The sequence below is a fragment of the Bubalus bubalis genome, chromosome 6 (genome assembly GCF_019923935.1).
Source record: "Bubalus bubalis isolate 160015118507 breed Murrah chromosome 6, NDDB_SH_1, whole genome shotgun sequence".
Classification (NCBI taxonomy): Eukaryota; Metazoa; Chordata; class Mammalia; order Artiodactyla; family Bovidae; genus Bubalus; species Bubalus bubalis.
Genome location: NC_059162.1, coordinates 14,982,529 through 15,005,953, shown reverse-complemented (window position 1 = coordinate 15,005,953; position 23,425 = coordinate 14,982,529). Strand labels below are relative to the sequence as shown.

The following is a 23,425-nucleotide window of genomic DNA, read 5'->3' as shown; positions in this document are numbered from 1 at the left end:
TTTTCTGGCCTGCAGGGTTTCTCTTGAAAAATCAGCTGTTGGATTTATGTGGATTCTTTTGCATGTTAATTTTTGCTTTTCACATTTTTTCTTTGTGTTTACTCTTTGTTAGTTTAATTAATATGTGTCTTGGTGTATTTTTCTTTTGGCTTATCCTATATGTGACTCTCTGGGCTTCCTGAACTTAAGTAGCTATTTCCTTTCCCATGTTAGGGAATTTTTTGACTATAATCTTCTGAAATATTTTCTAATACGTTTCTTTTTCTCTTCTTCTTCTGTGCTATGCTTAGTCACTCAGTTGTGTCCAACTCTTTGTGACCCCATGGACTGTAGCCTGCTAGGCTTCTCTGTCCATGGGGTTTCCCCAGGCAAGAATACTGGAGTGGATTGCCATACCCTCCTCCAGGGGATCTTCCCAACCCAGGAATCGAACCCAGGTCTTCTACATTGCAGGCAGATTCTTTACCATCTGAGCCACCAGGGAAGATCCTTCTTCTTCTGGGATCCCTATAATTCAAATGTTTGTGTTTAATATTATCACAGAGATCTCTGAGACCATCTTCAAATCTTTTCATTCTTTTTTCTGCTCTTTGGCAGTTATTTCTATCATTCTGTCTTTCAGCTCACTTATTTGTTCTTCTGCCTCAGTAGTTCTATTGATTCCTTCTAGCGCATGTTTAATTTTTAGTGATTGTGTTGTCACTGGTTATTCTTTATTTCTTCTGCTGCTGCTGCTGAGTCACTTCAGTCGTGTCTGACTCTGTGCGACCCCATAGACGGCAGTCCACCAGGATGCCCCATCCCTGGGATTCTCCAGGCAAGAACACTGGAGTGGGTTGCCATTTCCTTCTCCAACGCATGAAAGTGAAGTGTCCGACCCTCAGCGACTCCATGGACTGCAGCCTTCCAGGCTCCTCCATCCATGGGACTCTCCAGGCAAGAGTACTGGAGTGGGGTGCCATTGCCTTCTCCAATCTTGCAGGACATTCGTGAGCAGAGGGTGCCCTTGGAGATGACCTTGGAGGACAGAGGGGACCCTGGAGGGCAGAACTGTGTCCCCAGAAGGCAGGTGGGTTGGCCTGGAGCGCTGAGGGGGGCCCAGAGGGAGGGGAACCCTAGAGGACGGAGCGGGCCCCCAGGAGGAGGAAGGAACTGGAGGGTACAGGGGGTCATGGATGGTGATTGCCCAGTCTAGAGGTGAGACAGGGCCCCTGGGAGGGAAGCAGGACAAGACAGAATACCTCAGTGATCTCCTGGGGAAAACAGTCTGCACAGTTCTGGAGGGCCAGCCTTGATGATCTTTTCGTGGTGTGAGGGGTTCTCTGCAAAGCAAATTTCCAGCTGCTGAAGAAACTTGTGACTCTTCTCAAAAGCCTGCTGCTCTTCAAAGAAACAGAGTGGAAAGAGGGCAAAAGAGAGTCATCTATACAGCTTCACTAGGACTTGAGGATTCTAAGCATAAAAACCAAGAAAAATGTCCTAGGGACATGGGGGATGACAAGGCTTGTTACTGAATCTAAGCTTGCTCTGCGCCGCATGAGAGGCCAATAAACCCAAGGGATGAGGTGTTCAGGTAAGGGATATGCCTTTATTTGGAAAGCTAGCTGACCAAGATGGCAGACTAATGTCTCAAAATAGCCATCTGGGCGGGGCATGCATGCCAGGTTCTTTTAGGAATCAGAGATGGGGGAAATAAGGAAACAAAGTAAAAAGACCATTTAATTCTTGTAAATATCTCCTAGAATGGCAAGCCTCAGGCAGAGTTAGATTATCTCTTTGTGAGCTAAACAAAGAGACTTCCTTGGTGGCTCAGAGGGTAAAGCGTCTGTCTACAATGTGAGAGACCTGGGTTCGATCCCTGGGTTGGGAAGATTCCCTGGAAAAGGAAATGGCAACCCACTCCAGTACTCTTGCCTTGAAAATCCCATGGATGGAGGAGCTTGGTGCAGGCTACTATCCATGGTGTCACAAAGAGTCAGGCACGACTGAGTGACTTTGCTTTCACTTTAGTTTAAGGGTCAGGCAGAAGGGGCAGGGCTCTCTGAGGCAGGGCACTACATATGTTTATAATAACAAAACCAGCAAAAACAAGGGTTACAGTCAAAGAAATAGATCCATCATGGAGTCAAAATTAACCCTTCCTGGTTACAATTCCCCACTGTCAATGTCCATCCCACAATCTTGTGGGAAAAGGCAGTGACAACTATTCTTTTTGTCAGATGGATCTCTCTGGGAGTGTCTGCCATCGGTGCCAGGGCTCCAAATGTTGAGATTTGTCTTTCTTTGTTCCTCTTGGAAATGTGTCCACTTTATACCTGTAGACTTAGAAATACTAAACTTAAACCCAACAGGCAGCATCTCAAGTTAACAAATTTAGTGCTTTTCTAGCCACTGGAAGATGCCAAGAGTCAGGGCTCATTAAATCATTTACATATATATATATGCATTTCAGCTATCTGGGGCCTGTAATCCTACAGTCTCAGTTTCCTCAGAATTCACCATAGGGAGTGACTGCAGTCTGATTTCCCTTCCTTGGGGCTCACTGGCTCACGCTGAAGGGTTGCAATCATTGATTGTGGGAAATACTCCATTTCTCAGATCCTCCCCTCTTGGTCAGGAACTGGATCAATATGTGGGAGGCACTTCATAATCAAATTTTGTCCCATGGTGCTGGGAGGCACATCCTAGATCAGGCAAAAATACTTGGTATGTTACTCTGCGTGTTAAATTTTGGACCAGGCCCCATCAATAATTAAAATTCTCTGGATCCTGTCTAACTATTAATATTATCCAGGAAACATTTTCTCTTGTTGCTTCTTCCCATGCCCAGAATCACACTATTATAATTATTCCCTAAACAGCGTTTAGCCATAGAAGTTTTGTTGGAGGCCTGCTTTACACATTGGTTACTGCAAGAGATAACATTCTTATAAATTAGAATATAAATAATGCAGCTAGTAACACCGACAATGACATAGTGCAGCCAGAAGACACAAAGCATGATTTGAAAACAACAAATTTAAACAATGATTAGTATAACTTTGTAATCCGGTTACAATAACTGAAAGACCAAAGCAGTCATAACTGATTCAATGAGCTATTAGCCGTTTCACTGTGCTGGCAGTGTGTACCTACACATACCTGCCTTAATCTCTGAGACAAGCATATGCTACTGGCAGGATCAACCAGACAGAAAAGGTAAGTATTTCAATTTCTCTCATAAAAGGTATGATTTACCAAGTTACTGTAAGTCATAATTAGTTTAAGGAGAAAGTTTTTCTTATACCTGGAGAACATATATTTAAACCAATAATCCTTTTAGATAGAAACCATAAAAATTACAACCATACTTACCAGTTTACTCAGTCTTAGGTAACTAATCTTTTTGTTAACAGCTTTGTAAAGTCATCAGATTTCCTATTAGAATTCATCAATTTCTGTATTCAGTGCAGCATTATGGTCTGAAAATCAGAAACTTGTATTTATCTTAAGTTCTATTTACAAATCTTGAAGAGGAGACATTTTTGCAAAAGCATTAGAGTGAAAGCATAACTATCCACAAAGAAACCTTTAAAATGGCACAGCTTAAATTTGATTACAATGCAATTAACAAAGCTGTCCAACCACTGCCACCCCAAAGAAACCAAAGGACTGACATGCCCATTCACCCATGCTAGAAAGCTTCATTCCTCCTCCTCCTCTAGCCTCGGGTAGAAGGCCTCTCAGGAAGGCCCTGAGGTTTACACCCATGCTCCTGAAAATCTATCTAGACTGAAAGGGAAAAAGACAAAGGCAACAGGGAAGACATGCTGAGGAATCTGCCTTGCAATCTTGCCAGAAAAGTGGCAGCCAGGGGGAAAATGGGGTCAGTGTTTTGCTCGAACCAATATGTTCCTGAGTTGCTTGGAAGCTGTCTTGCTGGGGGCGGGACATTAATTGTCTGGTCTGATCCACATCCCACTTATGCTATCATGGAGTCTTCAAGTGGCAGACTCCCTAATGGCTTTTAAGTGTCTGACCTGTAACCACATGATATTAATTGGTCTGGTCCTCAGCTCAAGGGAGGAAGAGGAAAGAAGAGCCCTCATCTCCTGGGTGGCAGTTACGGGGGCACACTGGGTGGTAGACCTTTGGAATACACAAGAGTAACCCAGGCCAGAGTTCCTCAATTGCTTCCATAGCTACTCACCTGTTCGCAGAGGGTTCAAAGAGAAAGAAGCAAGAAATTTTAAAAGAAGCCTTAGAGGAAACCAGATGTCTGTGGGTGACCAAAGTAACCAGAAAAAAAAAAAAAACCTAGCCAATCAGAAAGTCACTATAATGTGACTTCCCAGACCCATTAGACCTGTGATCTTCTATGAATCAGAGATGAGTGAAATGAGGAAACCAAGTAAGAAGATTATTTAATGCTTGCAAGTATCTCCTAGAATGGCAAGCCTCAGGCAGGGCGATGTATTAGCTCCTTCTTTCTTACAGTCATTCACAGGTGGGCAGGGTCAGATTATCTCTCTGTGAGCTAAACAAAGGCATTTTAATTTAAGAGTCAGGCAGATGGGACAGGGTTCTCTGAGGCAGACCATTACATATGCTTATAACAGCAAAAATACCAAAAACAAGGGTTAAAGTCATAGATCAAGCATGAAGCCAAAATTAACCTTTCCTAGTTACAGGCTCTGGTTTACAAAGGTGAAATCTTTTTTTTTTTTTTTTTTTTGGCCTCACCACACAGCTTGTGGTATCTTAGTTCCCCAACCAGGGAGCAAACCTGGGACCCAGCAGTGAAAGTGTCAAGTCCTAACTACTAGACCACCAGAGAATTCCTTGTGAGATCTTTCTTAAGACCCTAGTATCTATCCACCTTGGGTTTCTGGGGTCTGTGAACACAAGAAAAGTAAGACGGAAATGAAAGATTCCAGAAATATATATCTCAAGTTGCTTACTGTTTCCAGAACTGTGCAATCAGACACATTTCACAGTCTATAGAGAATTCTCCCATATATACTCATTTGATCCTCATAATAATACAGAAAATTATGTATAATCATCCAATCACCATTTAACTGTTTTAAGACTATCAGTTTAATATCATATCCTTTATTCCTGTGTTTACCCACCATGACAAGAAAATCAGAACTACTGGGATATGCTTCAAGTTCAAACACTTACTCTCAAACATTTCAAATGTTACCTAACCATAGTGGCCTTCCCAGACCACTGTGTATAAAACTGCAACATAATCACTATAAAGCATGATATATTTTTACTGTTTATACATTTTATCATTTTTATAGTATATATGTATTTTTTCAATATATAATATACTATTACTTGACTTTCCCCATGAGAATATAAGCTCCATGAAGGCAAGGATTTTAGTCTTTTATAATTACTACATTCCAATACCTAGAACTCTGCCTGAAACAGCAGGTACTCAATAAATATTTGTTGAACGAAAGCCTATTTTGCAACAGTGAGGAGCAAAGAGTTATGATGTACCTAAGGTCTCCACTGGCAACAAAGGTCAAAGCCTTCACTCTACATGGAGAGAACAGGAGTTGGGGAGACCATCCATTGAAAAGGAGGTGGCTCTTGTGACCCTGGTCTAGGGGAATGCTATCTATGGAAACAGCCAGGAGTCTGGAACAGTCCTGATCAACACGACCCAAGCCCAGTCTTACTGTGACCCAGGGATCCTAGTGTGTGGTCTTTGCCCCTCTCTTACTAATCCACAGGCCAGTGCTTGCTCAGGCAACAGGAAAGCAGCAAAGTCCTTCAGCAGCTGAGGCCAGTCTTGGAGCAGAATTTGCAGGCTCTTGTAGAGATCCACAGCTGTCTGCCTCTGAGTGCTTGACTCAAACTCATGGATGACCTGAAATCTTCATACTTGTCAGGGATGTGTTGCAGGGCTTCTCGGACCTATATGAGAGGACTTTTCCATCATCCAATCCCCTTTCTTTGGACCCGGACAAGAAACAATGGGACTGAGGAAGGAGGAGTTACTGTTAAAGAGCTCCAGATCATCCATCAGAGGCTCTAACAGGTCCTAAGATCTGATGATTAATGGAAGCCACAGGGCCATGAGCAAGGCAGAGCTCTTTTTCTGACAGTGAGGAGTGGAAATTTTTCCATTTTCCAGGGACTATAGTGCTACTGCAAAATCAGGTAAACTTTTCTCTAGCTCACAGTCCAAACCTCTCCTTCCTGGTTTCACCTCCATGTTGAAATAGATAAGGAGTGCTTGCTACATGTATTTCAGCATGGTATCATCTGAAGGTAAATAATACGTAGATTAGGAATGTTAGTAAAATATCAGGAGACAAGAAAAACCATGACAATCACTGCTAGGACTCTACTTTGCTAGGAGTAAAAAGGAACCAGGTGGTTACCAAAAGAATGAGAGAGGGACTGCTGCCACAAACAGGCTGGTTCATGACTCTGAAGATCACTGAGGTCCACTTTTTGGTCAGTGTACCAAATGTCTATTTTCTCAAACCAAGGGCTCAGTTAAAGTCTTTATTAGCCTACCCTCGCACTGATGATGGTGGCTAGCACCTTTCCTCAGTTTTGGGGCAACAGAGGGGTGGTATGCCTGGGCAGTAACAATAAATTTGTTGATGACTAAACTTGGCGTCCTTGTGGTTCACTCACACAGCTCTTTTGATATTTTTAGGTAAACAAAGGCAGATGCATAGAAGGCTGTTGCGCAGCCTAATAGGCAGACTTCATTTAAAAAACATCTCCCCTGAAGGAAAAGCAGTCTTGCTCAGAGGGGCTGGCAGGAACAGGAAGCAGCATTTGCCTACCCCGGTCAGATAAGCCTGAGCAAAGGCCAAATCCTCCTGTTCCTGGAGTGGATCTCACTTGAGGATGTCCTCATCATACAGCGACAGCAGCCTGGAGGTGTCCTTGTTGGCCCGGGCCCAATTGCCCTGCTTGCTGCGAGCTCGATGATTACTCCAGCCCTTTCCAGCAGCTTTGATGCTCTCTCCTTAGCATTCAACTGTTTTTCTGTACCTGCAGCCTCTGCTCTCCCCAACCCACCACAGGCACCCCATCCCCATCCATAATCCTATTCAAAATTACATAGTAACTTGGGAGAAAAGCTGCTGGAAAAATGCTATGACAGGTAATGTCTGTCCCTGTCAAGTCAGCTCTATGAAGAGTCGACAGCATGACTGCATTAACTGGGATAATAATGAGATGCTTAGCAACTGCATATTGAACACAGAAGTCCAAGTTTGGTCTGATGCTGGGCTCTCAAAGAACTATGTCCTGGTGAGGAACAAGCAGTACTTTCTGAAATAAACATTGCTCTTGGCCTCATACATGACTGATGAATTAAGAACCCGTATAAAACCCTGCATGAACAGAGTACAAATCTAGCAGCTGATGAGAGACAAATTTTTAATTTCTGAGCATCTCTTCTCTGCAATGGCAGCAGGTTAAACATCTATTTGGGAGTAGGGTGACTGGCAGGCGGGATCCAGAGGATTTCTTCTGGAAACTGGCACCTGTTTTATAAGCCTGTCACTCTGCACATGTCCCTAAGTCAATGAGGCCACCTGAGACCTGTCCCCACTCAGGCCTGTCCTACTCACCTGGTGGGGTCCTGCTGGTCTCCACCTCTGGAGAGGCCTTCAGGGAGGTACAGGTAACAGGTGGCTTCTCGGCAGGATTTCCAATGGCTTTGTCCATCATTTCATCTTTCTGCAGGATTTCCATTCTTTCTGCTTCTTCCTGCTCTTCTTTCTCAGGCTGAGTTCTCTTCTGGGAGTTCTCTTCCTCAGACTCACCCTCCTGACTCATGTACTTTTCAGATGTGAACCAAGTCAGTTTCTCCATTGTTTCCTGAAAAACCCCCCAAACAGTATGCATGAGGGATATAATGGCTCACCATGGGCTGCTTACAGAGTTTTTCAGAAGGGACTGAGGTTAATTAACTGATGAGGGAGGTTGGAAGCCAATGGGGTTTTTCCAGGGATTTTGGAGTTGTTTTTTTTCTCTCTCTCTTCATTTTTTTGGCCACACTGTGCAGCTTAAGAGATGTAAGTTCCCTGACCAGGGACTGAAGCCGGCTCCAACAGTGAAAGTGGCAAGTCCTAATCACTGGGCCATCAGGGAATTCCTGAGCAGATGTGTTTTGATACATCTCCCTGAAGATAATTGTCCTTTGCCAGGGTCCATGCTTATGATCCCTTTTCTTTTTTGTGGTTATTTACATTGTGCTCAGGTGATTCATTTTAATGTAAATGAGTTTAAGTCAAATATAATAAGGAACATTTAACTCTTTCCCTCTCCTCTCACAAAAGACAAAAATAATTTTAGGACTATCTCTAGTGCAAAAAGCAAGCAGGTAGACTATCAATAAATTAAATCTATGACTGAATCCACAAACTATTGAAGAATATTGCCCAACTCTCACCTGGAGTTCCGGGACAGAGCACAGATTCCTCAGAAGCTGATGACATCTCGTCTTCCTCATCCTGGGTAAGACTGTCATAGTCCTCTTCTTCCTCTGGCCCATCCTTCTCTCCTGCAGTTTCTGGCCCAGCTGGGTCCCACTGACTGACCATCAACTCTGGATAAGTCTTCAGGCTTCCTTGGGGGGCTACCATTTCAGGGTCAGTGGAGAATGAAGTATCCCTTGGGGACCCTTTGCTTACATCTCTTGAATTTCCTACATCAGGAGGCTCATGAGAAGCTGAAAGGATTTTAGGTTGGTGAAAAAGTAATTGTGGTTTCAGACTGTGAATTTTAAATGATTATAACTAGGCTAAAACACATCTTTATTAATCAAAGTATGAACCATTACAATCAACACATTTTTGCCAATGACAAATATGTTTGTTTATTCCTGTGGCATAACAATTCATGCTTCAGGAGTAGAACTCTTGGAAATAATTTTGTGCCTCCTGCTGGTTATGAAAGCATTTTCCCTGCAAAAAGTTATTGAGATGCTTGTAAAAGTGGCAGTCGGTTGGCGAGAGGTTAGGTGAATATGGTGTATGAGGCAAAACTTGATAGCCCAATTCGTTCAGCTTTTGAAGGGTTGGTTGTTCGATGTGTGGTCAGCCATTGTCATGGAGAAGAACTGGGCCCTGTTGAACTATGCTGACTGCAGGGATTGCAGTTTTTGGTGCATCGTGTTGATTTAATGAGCATACTTCTCAGATGTAAGTTTCGTCAGGATTCAGAAAGCTGTAGCGGATCAGATGGGCAACAGACCACCACACAGTGACCACGGCCTTTTTTCGGTGCAATTTTAGCTCTGGGGAAGTGTTCTGGAGCTTCTTCTCAGTCCAACCACTGAGCTGGTCCTCGTCAGTTGTCATATAAATCCACTTTCCATTACACATCACAGTCCAAACGAGAAATGGTTCATTGTTGTTGCACAGAGTAAGAGAAGGAGACACTTCAAAATGACAACATTTTTGATTTGTGGTCAGTTCATGAGATACCCACTTACTGAGCTTTTCACTATTCCGATTTGCTTCAAATGTCATATAACTATAGAATGACTGATGTTGAATTCCTTGGTAACTTTTCCTGTTACCAAAGATTAGCTTCAATGATTGCTCTCCACTGGTTGTTGTCAACTTCTGATGGCTGGCCACTATGATTCCCATCTTCAAGGCTCTCATCTCCTTTGCAAAACTTCTTGAAGCACCACTGCACTGTACATTCATTAATTCCTGGGCCAAATGCATGGTTGATGTTGTGAGTTGTCTCCACTGCTTTACCACCCATTTCAAACTCAAATAAGAACTTGCTTTTTGACTAACATCATTTCCTCAGATCAGATCAGATCAGATCAGTCACTCAGTCATGTCCGACTCTTTGTAACCCCATGAATCGCAGCACGCCAGGCCTCCCTGTCCATCACCAACTCCCGGACTTCACTCAGACTCACGTCCATCGAGTCAGTGATGCCATCCAGCCATCTCATCCTCTGTCGTCCCCTTCTCCTCTTGCCCCCAATCCCTCCCAGCATCAGAGTCTTTTCCAATGACTCAACTCTTCGCATGAGGTGGCCAAAGTACTGGAGTTTCAGCTTTAGCATCATTCCTTCCAAAGAAATCCCAGGGCTGATCTCCTTCAGAATGGACTGGTTGGATCTCCTTGCAGTCCAAGGGACTCTCAAGAGTCTTCTCCAACACCACAGTTCAAAAGCATCAATTCTTCAGCACTCAGCCTTCTTCACAGTCCAACTCTCACATCCATACATGACCACAGGAAAAACCATAGCCTTGACTAGACGGACATTTGTTGGCAAAGTAATGTCTCTGCTTTTGAATATGCCGTCTAGGTTGGTCATAACTTTCCTTCCAAGGAGTAAGCATCTTTTAATTTCATGGCTGCAGTCACCATCTGCAGTGATTTTGGAGCCCAGAAAAATAAAGTCTGACACTGTTTCCACTGTTTCCCCATCTATTTCCCATGAAGTGATGGGACCCAATGCCATGATCTTCGTTTTCTGAATGTTGAACTTTAAGGCAACTTTTCCACTCTCCACTTTCACTTTCATCAAGAGGCTTTTGAGTTCCTCTTCATTTTCTGCCATAAGGGTGGTATCATCTGCATATCTGAGGTTATTGATATTTCTCCCGGCAATCTTGATTCCAGCTTGTGTTTCTTCCAGTCCAGCGTTTCTCATGATGTACTTTGCATAGAAGTTAAATAAACAGGGTGACAATATACAGCCTTGAAGTACTCCTTTTCCTATTTGGAACCAGTCTGTTGTTCCACGTCCAGTTTTAACTGTTGCTTCCTGACCTGCATACCGATTTCTCAAGAGGCAGGTCAGGTGGTCTAGTATTCCCATCTCTTTCAGAATTTTCCACAGTTTATTGTGATCCACACAGTCAAAGGCTTTGGCATAGTCAAGAAAGCAGAAATAGATGTTTTTCTGGAACTCTCTTGCTTTTTCCATGATCCAGCAGATGTTGGCAATTTGATCTCTGGTTCCCCTGCCTTTTCGAAAACCAGCTTGAACATCAGGCAGTTCATGGTTCACGTATTGCTGAAGCCTGGCTTGGAGAATTTTGAGCATTACTTTACTAGCATGTGAGATGAGTGCAATTGTGCGGTAGTTTGAGCCTTCTTTGGCATTGCCTTTCTTTGGGATTGGAATGAAAATCATTTCATCATTTCCTAGTCTAAAATAAATATAAAATACACAGAAAGTAATGTCATTAGGAAAAAACATAAAACAAGAAATCCAGGTTAAAATGATGTATAAAATATGCACATTTATTTAAGAATGTATTCCAACATCAAATAGCAAAGCTCAACAATACGAAAGTGCAATTAGTTTTGCAACAACCTAATAGCTGGATGACTCTTCCTCCTGTTTTAGGCCTGTTCCTTCACCTCTGGCCTGCTTGACTCTTCACTTGGGAAGCCAGTGTTCAGTTTCCCAGTGTTCGTCTTTGATTTCATAATGGATATCCTGATCCAGGGATCTACCATAGATGTCCTCCCCAGGGATTTCCTCTTAATCCTCAGGGGAAGTATTTAGAGATTCTCGGAAGCCCTGAGGCAGTGGTTCAGGGGCCTGTCTCCCCTCCTCTGTTTTCACAATAGTCCAGCCATAAGTGCTGCTCTCCGACAACTGTTCCTGGCACACTCTGTCTGTAGCTGGAGGCCCTGGGCTGTGTTCCTCTTTGGGGAAGACAGCAGCACAGAGAGGAGAGAGTTCCCGAGGTTCTAATTTGGGTTCGAGGCCTTGAAAGGCATTTTTCCCCTCAGCCAAAGGACAACCTATGTCCACATTCACCGGAGCTTTATCTTCAGGGGTAAATGGGTCAGAAAGATTCACAGGGGTGCCAGAGACAATTAAGGGAGGGATGGAGGAGGCCACAAGGGGCTGGTTCAATGAACAGGGGAAGGGAGTGGGGTTAACCAGCAGGGTGGTGATGGGGATGGTCTGAGGACTCTGGGCCACCGCTGCACTGACAGGCTGCACCACGTTGCAGCCGCTGCCGAGGCTCACAACCTTTACCGTGGTGGCAGGAACAGTGAAGAAAACAGGCGCAGGGTGGATGAGAGGGGCAGGCTTCAGACAGACAGAGGCCTTGGGTCCCTTTCTCTTGGAGGCTCTCCGTTTCACACATGGCTTTCGAAACTTAGAAGGAGCAAGTGAGGGCAGCATTAGCTTGGGCACAGGGGCGGAGGACAGCAGGGTCTGCGGCTCAGGCAGAGGGAAGCTGGTCCTGGCCTCAGCAGCTGTAGCTGGCAGCGCTGCTGGAGACTCAAAACTATCCCCCCCAGGGGCCCCCAGAGGAGGGCCGCCTGGCACCGCCTGTAAGACCGTGGCTGGCTGGATCAGGGGAGGAATCCGGACCACCATTTTGCTTGGAGGGGCTTCTGAGTGAGCTGACCTAGCTGGTGTCTTCCCAGAGCTGGAGCTAGGCTGGAGAGAGGGGCTGGGTCCAAAAAAGAAGGGCTTCAGGGTTGAGGACCGCTTCTGTCTCCAAGCCTTCCTAGAAAAACGGTTGGCAACTGGCTTCAGCTTCAGGACTACACCCTTAGGCAGCAGCAGTGGATACCGAGTTTCACTCTCCAGTTCCGAGCTGCCTTTTCCTAGGCCTGGGTCTGAGTTGATCTCAGTGGTTCCGGTCACATTTCCGACCTCTCTGGCACCACCAGCTATACACTGCAGTTCCTCCTGGATGGACGGCAGACTGGCCTAATGGGAACAAGAACACTCAGATCTAGCCCATGCCAGAATTAGAGAAAAATTAAAAAATAATTGGGTTTATCTAGATATTATGTGCCTTTCCAGGACAGTCTCAAGACATCTTTTTAAGAAGGATTTTTTTTGGCAGGATAACAGATATTTCTAAAAAGACTACATCCTGATTTTTTTACTCTAGAAACTCTCCTCTGAATTTCCTTTAAGAAACTATCATGTTAACCACTATTTTCTAAAGGTTAGAGAACCACCAGGCTGAAGTGGGGTGGAGAAACAGGACAGGAATGGTGACGGAAGATGTCTTAAGTCCTAGTTCTATAACTAAAGCAGCAGAGGTGTCAAGCAGTCCTTCCTTGACGTTCTTGCCGGGGTGTAATGACCTTCTGCTCCTGACACACTTTGAGGAGGAGCGCTGTACCTTTAACCAGAACAGAAGCCGGTGTTCCTCCCTCTCTACAGGCGGCTTCCACTGATGCCGCTGGATCTCTTCACAGCACCTCATTAAGATGGGCAGCTGTTTGGTCTTCTGATAAAACAGAGTGTGAAGAAATAAAGCATGAGTCACATTCCTTCCAGAAACACTGCATTCATCAGTTTGGGAAGTGTGGTGGCAGTGGTCTGAGACACACACACAGACACACACACACACACACAAACAGCATATACTGACTGCTCTGCATTTCAAATTAAGCTAATCTCCAATTAATAAATATTTTATTATTACTTAGTATTTTCTGATAAGCTCCATTCTAGTCACCAGGAAGGGAAAATTTTAGGTCACAGAGAAAAGGAAGCAGAGTCATCTTATCTAAAATTTGCTCCTGCAAATGGGAGTGCGTTATTAATCCTTATCCTGACCACATGGAAGCTTCCTTTTAAGCAAATAATGGTGCAAGGAACTTTGGGAGGGAAGGAAAGAATGGAAAGACTGAGACAGCTCAGTTTTAAGAGTGAATGAAGAGGGGAATGAGCTTACACTGACAATAAGCACTAGGCACTGTGCTACGAGCCAAGCATACAGATAAGGAGGCAACCCCTGCTCCCAAGGAGCTTACAGACAGCGGAAGAGACAGTCAAGTAGAAACCAATGATGAGGTGGCCCAGTGATGAAGGATCCACCTTCCCATGCAAGGGACTAGGGTTCAATCCCTGCTTGGGGAACTAAGATCTCACATGCCTCAGGGCAGCTAAACCTGCACATCACAACTACTGATCAAGCCTTCACACAACAACAAAGACCCATGATGCCACAAAATGTTTTAAAAAAGAAAGAAACCACTAATAACGTTCTAGGTAAGAAAGGTTACAGATGTGCACAAAAAATGACACAGAACTCAAATTTACAAATTTAAGATTTTTCTGGACTAGGTCCAACTACATATAAATCTTAAAGAAACAGAGTTTGCTAAATGAAGCAAGGGAGGACAAAATATACTTCATTTCCAAAATCACAAATGTGTTTAAAGAACACAAAGAGATCAGTATGGTTACAGTCAAAGAATTGTGAAGAAACTGCAGGAGACAAGTCAGAGGCAGACAGGAGAGGCCTTCTGCACACGCCAAGCAGTCTCCACTCTGCGCTAAAGGAGTAAAGGCGGCTGTGGCAGCAATGTGAAGGGTGGAATCAGTGGAGCCTGAATCAGAGACACTTATTAGAAAAATACTACATTCATGTAGGTGCAACTTAGTTCAGGTGCCGAACCAAGGCCATGGGCAACAGAGCAGGAGACAGAGTAAGAATGCCAAGGACTTAGTGACAGACAGACGGTAATGATCAAGTAGAAGGAGTCGAGGAGAACTCCTAGGTTTACAGGTTGAGCAAATGTCTAGTCAGTAACGTTGTACACAAAGAACAGACCCAATAAAGTGTAAGTTGGGGAGGGGAGTAGGCTGGTGGTGGTGGCAGTGGCGACAGCCGGAGGGTGCAGAGGGACATGTGGTTCAGTCTGAGGAGTCAGTGAGGCGGCTGAGCTAAGAATTCCTTCCAACAGTGGACTTCACTAACCTGGAGCTCTGAAGAGAAATCTGGACCAAAGACACAGATCTGAAAATTATGAAGAGACAGAACACCAAAAACAATGAATCTGGGTGAGACCCCATACTGCAAAATTACTAACACTGACATTTAATGGCAGAGTTCACGAAAGAGCAGCCTGAAGTAAAAGTCCTGGTATCACAGTAGATAGGAGTACAGGAGTTTTAAAACCAGAACCTATGATTTTCTGAAGTTTATCAAGTACCTGGCATACTTAGTAAAACTAGACACATAGTATATTATCTAGACACACAAGGCATATTATCATGCAATTTCAAAACACTGAAGAAACAGGAAAAATCTTACGTACTGCCAGAGGGAGAGAAAAAAATACATGTCACAAAAAGGTTCAGTAGTCAAAAGGGCATCAAATTTCTAAAGAGCCAGCGCTAGAAACTAGAAGAAAATGGAGTCCTTAAAATGTTCTGATAAAAGTGATTTTCAACCTAGAATGTTAGACCCACTGATGTGGGAGAACAGACATACAGACATAGTCCAAACTTTTAATTTTGAGTAAATATAGATTCATAGACAGGTCTTATGTACACTTGTTACACAGTAACAATAGTTACATATACAAACCAGGTATACAGTACAATAGCAAAACTAGGAAATTATAATATTGGTCATGTCATGGAGAAGGCAATGGCACCCCACTCCAGTACTCGTGCCTGGAAAATCCCATGGACGGAGGAGCCTGGTAGGCTGCAGTCCATGGGGCTGCAGTCCATTGGGTCGCAACATGTCAGACACAACCGAGCAACTTCACTTTCACTTTTCACTTTCATGCATTGGAGAAGGAAATGGCAACCCACTCCAGTGTTCTTGCCTGGAGAATCCCAGGGATAGGGAAGCCTGGTGGGCTGCTGTCTATGGGGTCGCACAGAGTTGGACACGACTAAAGTGACTTAGCAGTAGCAGCATGTCATAATACACGATGAATACAAGCAGTTTAAATCTAAAAACTTGTTTCTCAAGCACTCTCCCTCAGAATGCTACTAGGATGTGCTCCACTAAAACTAGGGAAAAGAGATGTGGGCTTAAAGAAATAAGAGGATCTGGACTTCCCTGGGGTCCAAAGGTTAAGAATCTGCCTGACAGTGAAGGAGACACAGGTATGATCCCTACTTCTGGAAGATTCCACATGTCACAGGGCAACTAAGCCCATTCACCAAAACTACCGAGCTCGTGTTCCAGAGCCAATACACTGTGACTACTGAAGCCTGAGCAGCCTAGAGCCCGTACTCCACAACAAGAGAAGCCATCGCAATGAGAAGCCCATATGCCACAAGGGAAGCGCCTACTGTCCGAAACTAGAGAAAATCTGCACAAAACAAAGACCCAGTTCAGTCAAAAACAACTTTTTTTTTTTTTTTTTTAAGAGGGCTTTCCTGGTGACTTGGTGTTAAGAATCCACTTACCAATGCAGTAGACACAGACACAGGTTCAATCCCTGATCCGGGAAGATCCCACATGCCACGGAGCAACTAAGCCTGTAGGCACAATTCTTGAGCTTGAGCTCTAGGGAACGGGAACCGCCAATACTGAGCCCTTGAGCTGCCACTGTTAAAGTCCGCACTGGAGCCCGTGCTCAGCAGCAAGAGAAGCCGCCGCAACTGGAGGGCAGCCCCCTGCCCGCCGTACCTGGAGAAAAGCCCAGAGGGCAACGAAGACCTAGAAGAGCCAAAAAACGAATAAATAAAAATTTTTTAAAAAAGACATAAATAAGAGGATCCAACACAAGTAAGAGGTGGAAAAAACCCCAGGAAAATCGTGAAGACAAAGCCAAAGACATGAGTGCAGCAAGCCAAGCGAGCAGCATGGGTAGAGCGGAGCAGGACCAGAGCGCTCTGGGAAGGGCTTCTTCAGGACGATGCAGGTGACAGAGGAGCACCTGAAATACCTGAACACACTGAAGAGAGATTTATAAAACTTAAGCAGACGTCAGTGAAACTGGTAATAAATACACAATAAAACCAAGTCCCACTCACCCTCCAAAACTGTTATCATTAACTCCAGGAGAAACAAAATATTCAGATAACCCTGTATGAGAGACAGCAAAAAAGACACAGATGTATAGAACAGTCTTTTGGACTCTGTGGGAGAGGGAGAGGGTGGGATGATTTGAGAGAATGTCATTGAAACATGTATAATATCATATAAGAAACCAATCACCAGTCCAGGTTCGATGCAGGATACAGGATGCTTAGGGCTGGTGCACTGGGATGACCCAGAGGGATGGTATGGGGAGGGAGGTGGGAGGGGGGTTCAGGATTGGGAACACGTGTACACCCGTGGCAGATTCATGTTGATGTATGGCAAAACCTATACAATATTGTAAAGTAATTAGCCTCCAATTAAAATAAATAAATTATAACAAAATATTCAGCAGGAAAAGCAAAGTAATCATGATACACTACCTGGATCAGCTGTGAGGAGTTTTTACACACTGCTTATAATGTAAACTCTGGAAAAAATCCAACTTACACTGTGATATAACTGAGTTGAAGCAGTGAGAGTGTGTGGCGAGAACTGTCTTCATCTTCCATGGTTTCAGTTTAACAGAGAAGGCCCAAATCTGAAAAGTCAAGTGACAGCAATTCTAAGCATGCTACCTAGATCCTAAATTAGAGGTAAATGGACCATCCCTGCAGAAACCTTGCTTAGCAGGAAATAGGGAGAAAAATGATTGTTTTTCATGACAAGACTCACAGAGGTATTTAACTCTTTAGAGCAGTGGTCCCTGACCTTTTTGGCACCAGAGACCGATACTGTGGAAGGCAATTTTTCCATAGGACAGGGGCGGGGAGACCCAAGGGATGGTTTTAGGATGATTCTAATAAGATGCTGGCAACCTAGATCCCTCACATGCACGGTTACAATAGGGTTCATACTCATATGAGAATCTAATGCTACCGCTGATCTGACAGGAGGTAGAGCTCAGGCGTTAATACAAGCAATAGGGAATGGCTGTAAATACAGAGGAAACTTAGCTTACTAGCCTGCCATTCACCTCTTGCTGTGAAGCCCAGTTACCAACAAGCTATGGACCAGTACCAGTCTGTGGTCTGGGGGCTAGGAACCCCTGCTTTAAAGTATACTTTATAACTTTGATATAAACATCTAAATTAAAAGAATTAAGAAGGATATAAGTGGATTGTTGCCTACCCTTTGAAGAAGGTTAGAGTGGAAGAAGAGAATAAATAACTAAAAGAAAACAAATTTGAGGAGTATTTTTACATTTGACCAATTTTATATTTAGCGAAAATATCCATAACAGGGGAAGAAGATGATACTCCATACAAAAAGAACAGATCAATGACCTTAGAAAGGAAAAGAGGGCTAGTGTGCAGTTAGGATCCCAGGGATGGGGAAGCCTGGTGGGCTGCCGTCTATGGGGTCGCATAGAGTCGGACATGACTGAAGCAACTTAGCAGCAGCAGCAGCAGCAGCGTTAGATAAAAGGCTATTCACTGAGACTGAGAAAAAGATAGGAATGGCTGCATTCAGCCAAGGCGCCCAGTGGAGCGGGCAGGGAGCACTTACTTTAATGATGTTGTCAGGAGCTCTGTTCATGTTGAGGTTCTTGATTCTCACTGTCAGCTGGTGGGCAGTCTTGCAAGTGAGAAGGTACTTGCTGATCAGAGGCTTGGGAAACTCCGTCCCTTCAAAGTGCTTCAGGCCTAAAGCTAACAAACCGTGACACTCAATCTCGCTTGACAGTCCATCCCGCTGACAAGCCTCCCGGACGAACTCCACATTCTGCAACCTACTTCTTCTACCTCTAAGTCTTGTACACATTAATGGAAACTCAACAGAAAATTTCAGATAATTACTGAGTACTAAGAAGGACTATGAGAATAAGACTCAATAAGGAGTTCCCATCAAGTGAGAAGAGGCAAAACCAGGCATAAATTGCTAATAAATGTCACAACATGATGTGTTTTATAGCAATCATAAAAACAAAGTTTGAGAGAAGGAGAATGGCTCTAATAAAACAAATATAAAATGAATATTGGGCACCATGTTAGATATTAAATCCTCACCAACAGTACCTCCCAACATAACGTACTCAATTAGTTATCTGTATACATATTTGCTGATGGCAGTGGGGAAATACACATTAAGAGCCAGAAAAGTGTTTATAACCTTTATCAAATAATCTCACTCTTGAGCATTTACCCAAAGAGATAAACTCAAAGAGTTTCAAAAGTTCTATGCACAAAGATCCTTGGTGAACAGCCAAACAAGACCAGGAGGGAAAAGAGGCAAATAAAAGGACTATGATCGGGCCATTAATACAGCCTGAAAGGACAATATACAGAGGAAAAAAAAAAAAAAAAATAGACAATGCTACACCATAGCACATAGAAAAACAATTTCAAGAAGATGTTAAGCTAAAAAAAGCAAAACAAAATTAAACTCAAATTGGCAATAATTATGTACGAAATATAAAAAGAAAAAAATCGTTGTCTTGGGCTGGTGAGGATAATGGATACAAATGTTTTTTCTTGAAAATTTTCCTCCAACAGTATTATGAGATTAGTTTTTATGATAAACAAAAGACAAATTACAACATAAAATGTTTCCAAAATGTGTATGTAATCCCCTAAAAAGAACACTGCTGGAACAGGTACATACTCTAGAACTGTGTCCATTTATACGGCTTTTCTTTGTCTTTTGTGTCCATTCCTTATCACACAAGTCTTCTGATTTTCTTCTCTGCTACACTAAGTCCTTACCTGTCCTCTGCCTTGGTGAAGAAATTCTTATCCTAGGGATTCGTGGGCTTCAGAGAACAAACTGGAAGTAGCTCTGGATACATGAAAACCTTGCTCGTGGCTAGGATCCAAGCCACTTGCTTTAGCAAATAGGGCAATCTATAGGCTGTAAGAAGAAAATTCATTGTAAGTGAAATTCCAGAACAAAAGAGGGATTCACAAAAGCTTCTGAATGTATTTTGGCATTTAGAGAGAGCTGACCCTAAATAATGTGGGTATCCACCCACATACCCCTCTCCCAAAAGTTTCCACAATCATTCTCAGCCAAACATGTACCTAAAAGGAGTCCCATTCAACATTATTAAAAGTTGATTGTCTTTTTCTTTCCTGTGTGGAACACTTAACACATAACATAAACACTTATAAAGTACCAAGGAACACCTGGCAGATACTCTATGCTCAAAAAATTTTTATCTCCTTCCCCTTTTAAATCCTTGAAAGGTAAGTGACCTTCAACAATGTTTTCTTTCTTCCAGGATAAGACTCCCACTTCTTTAATCTCCCCCACGAATCTGGTATTCCAAATTTCACTTATTCTTACTTAACTTTCATTAAGTTCTCCCAGATTCTTCCTGAGGTTGGGACAAAAAAATCAGAAAGAGAATGAGACAATTCAGTCTCATTCATTTCTGTCTTGTTGTCTAAGCCTCCCAATTCCAGGCACTTCTGCCTTTTCAGAGATAAGCACCTCTATAGTTATATTTATCCTTCCATAAGTGTAATCTATATCCGCAGAAGAAAAGCACAGGTCACTATATATGTAGGTTATAACCGCATGCATACTCTGTTGTGTCCAGCTCTTTGCAACCCTATCAGCTGTAGTCCATCAGGCTTCTCTGTCCATGTTATTCTCCAGGCAAGAATACTTGAAGTGGGTTCCCATTTCCTTCCATAGGGGATCTTCCCAAGTCAGGGATCGAACCCGTGTCTCCTGCATCTCTTGCATTGGCAGTGGATTCTTTTACCACAGAGCCACCTGGGAAGCCCAAGTTATAACTGTAGTCTGGTGTTAAGTTTTCATTACCAACATATAACTAATAAAGCAGTTTGAGACCAGCGTCTATGACATAATGTACTTACATTCCATTGAATTATAAGAGTGGGAGTTAAAATGAAGACCAAAGTTCAAATCCAGAGCAAACCACAATTTGTTAAACCAGGAAGAAATCAGAAGGAAATATTTGATTTACAAGAACAGAAAATATTTTCACACACAAAAAAACTAAACCAATGAAAGTAGAAACCAAACCTGCAGATGTCTTTAAAATATTGAACATGGCAAATGTACAACATTTTTACTTTGTTCCTAACTCCCAAATCAATGTTTCACTCAAAATGGAGATACCAGTATAATCATTATGGGAAATAAAATGATGTTAATGAAGAAGACAGTAAAAACCTAAATATAACCTGACTTTACCACTTGACTTCCATCTTTATCTCGTACCAGTGGTCTTGACCTAATTCCTAATCAGATCAGATCAGTCGCTCAGTCAAGTCCGACTCTTTGCGACCCCATGAATCGCAGCACGCCAGGCCTCCCTGTCCATCACCAACTCCTGGAGTTCACTCAGACTCACGTCCATCGAGTCAGTGATGCCATCCAGCCATCTCATCCTCTGTCGTCCCCTTTTCCTCCTGCCCCCAATCCCTCCCAGCATCAGACTCTTTTCCAATGAGTCAACTCTTCGCATGAGGTGGCCAAAGTACTGGAGTTTCAGCTTTAGCATCATTCCTTCCAAAGAAATCCCAGGGCTGATCTCCTTCAGAATGGACTCCTTGGACCTCCTTGCAGTCCAAGGGACTCTCAAGAGTCTTCTCCAACACCACAGTTCAAAAGCATCAATTCTTCGGCGCTCAGCCTTCTTCACAGTCCAACTCTCACATCCATACATGACCACAGGAAAAACCTCTATTTAAGTCCAAATTATTAGCAATGAGTCCCACATCTCTACCTTCCACATCCCTGTCCTGTTGACTGACTCCATCCTCTACTTAAGCCCAAATATTATTACCTAGTTCTAGAACTTAGGTAATGAACACAAAGGGAGGATAAAAGAGAGAAGAAAGAAGTTACAAATACCTATCTCTTCCAACCCTAGGAAATTATCCCCTAGGAAATGGTCTGTGGGGCAAGACACCCACCTCATACTGCAAATAAAAACTTAAAGCGGACCCATCTGTTATCTGTTCCCCACCAGTCTTCGTGACAGTTTTAAGAGGACTCCAGTCAACGCTGACTTGTGTGCTGAACGCTTCAATGAGCTTCATGGCTCCCATCAGGTTACAGGGTTGGAACAAGGTCTGAAACTTGGGACTGAACTGATGATGAAGGGCAATGGAGCTTTGAGCAAATGTTCCCAGCTCTTTCTGGGAAAACAGAACACAAAGGAGCTGTGAGTTCTAGACAATACCAGTAGCTCTTAGCCTCTGAGAGAAAAACTGTCCTTCCTACAATAGGATAAAAACAGGTTAAAATCGTCATAAGGTCTTTCATAATTAACGTTTTTCCATTAAGAGAGCTCTTCTACTAAATCTTCAGATATTTGAGGATCTCTGATATACTAATTTATTCCTGTTTTATTCTCAGTCTGAGTGTTCCTCAGCCTTCTGGATGTATGTTCTAGCTCCCCAGATGGAATTAAAATTCTCAAAGAGTGAGAGCCATTACTTAAAAAATTAATAAATAATTTTTTATTTGTTCCTCTGAATAACACTCAGAATAAAGTATTCCTCATGATCCTCTGAACACAGTAAGAGGGAAACATACTCCGCTGACTATCCAAGGAAGATTTGATTACGAGTCAACTCAGACTCCAGAGACTTATCCAACAAGCAAAGGATATCCTTATTACTGCCCCCAAGTTCAGATGTTAAAATGTGAATTTTTTGCCCATTCCCTGCTTCTCATGGGATCTTATTTAGCTCCCCAATAAGGGAATGAACCTGGGCCCTGACAGTGAAAGCGATGTATCCTATACTACTGGACCACCAGGGAATTCCCAAAATTTTGAAATTAAAAGCCCTTCCTCCAAAATATTTCAAAATGCCACAAGCAAAATTAATTTTATATATAAAACAATGATATCAAGCTTCATAAATTATGAATTCAATAAAAAGAAGAGAAGTACCAAAAGCCTAAGATGGGTGGATCTACAGGTGAGGAAGAGCACCCAATAAAAAGATAAGAGGAGTTGTCTTTAGAAAATTGAATACACACTCTGTCCTTTCCTGGGAAGCAGTAACTTATGTTTTCTCAGCAAGCATAGGAAGCCATACAAATATTTACCAAAACATGCAGGAGAGAAGAATTAATGTAGCTCATGATGACTTGGTATCTGTGAGAAATGACTTCCTAACTAATTGAATACACAATTCTTTAGATTTAGGAGTATCTGAAACCTTACAAGAAATATCCTGGTGGTACTGGCCTCCAAACTGAGACTGGGGTTAGAACTGGCGAGAAGGTGAATTTGCGTCAAGAGCTGAACATGCTGGGAAGGGAAAGAAAATAATACAGTGTGACATGTTATAATGCTGTCATCTCTGGAACCCAGAACACCAATGTCAGTGACTTTATCAAACACATTTCACTTTATAGAGAGACTATGAAAACAACACAGTTATCTCCCTATGAAGTTTTTTCTCAGATATGCTCTACTTCAGCAAAATGACAGAATCAAAGGAAGTTTAACCTCAAACCAGAGGAACTGAGATTAGAACGAACAAAAACTACTCTGGCATAAGACTGTTCAATTCAGAAGGGATTAATAAAGATTCTTTGAAATCTTACAGCATTCTTTTTCATTTATTTTTTAGGCTATGCTGTGCAGCATGCGGGATCTGAGTTCCGAACCAGAGATCGAATTTGTGCCCCCTGAATTGGAAGCTTGGAATCTTAACCACTAGACCACT

The 23,425-nt window shown here is 43.0% G+C and overlaps 1 protein-coding gene across 1 annotated transcript in view; it reads right to left on the bottom strand.

Annotated features, from left to right (window-relative positions):
- Window positions 1-1,990: 1,990 nt before the first annotated feature.
- Window positions 1,991-23,425, bottom strand: part of LOC102401468 (YY1-associated protein 1) — a 49,641-nt gene continuing 28,206 nt past the window's right edge. Inside the window, 11 exon segments of the mRNA XM_045166000.1 lie at window positions 1,991-8,441; window positions 8,443-8,556; window positions 8,558-8,612; window positions 8,615-8,720; window positions 11,329-11,419; window positions 11,421-12,688; window positions 13,113-13,230; window positions 18,277-18,444; window positions 19,472-19,616; window positions 21,709-21,880; window positions 22,918-23,004. Coding sequence (XP_045021935.1) covers window positions 8,261-8,441; window positions 8,443-8,556; window positions 8,558-8,612; window positions 8,615-8,720; window positions 11,329-11,419; window positions 11,421-12,688; window positions 13,113-13,230; window positions 18,277-18,444; window positions 19,472-19,616; window positions 21,709-21,880; window positions 22,918-23,004 — 2,505 coding nt within the window. The 3' untranslated portion in view covers window positions 1,991-8,260.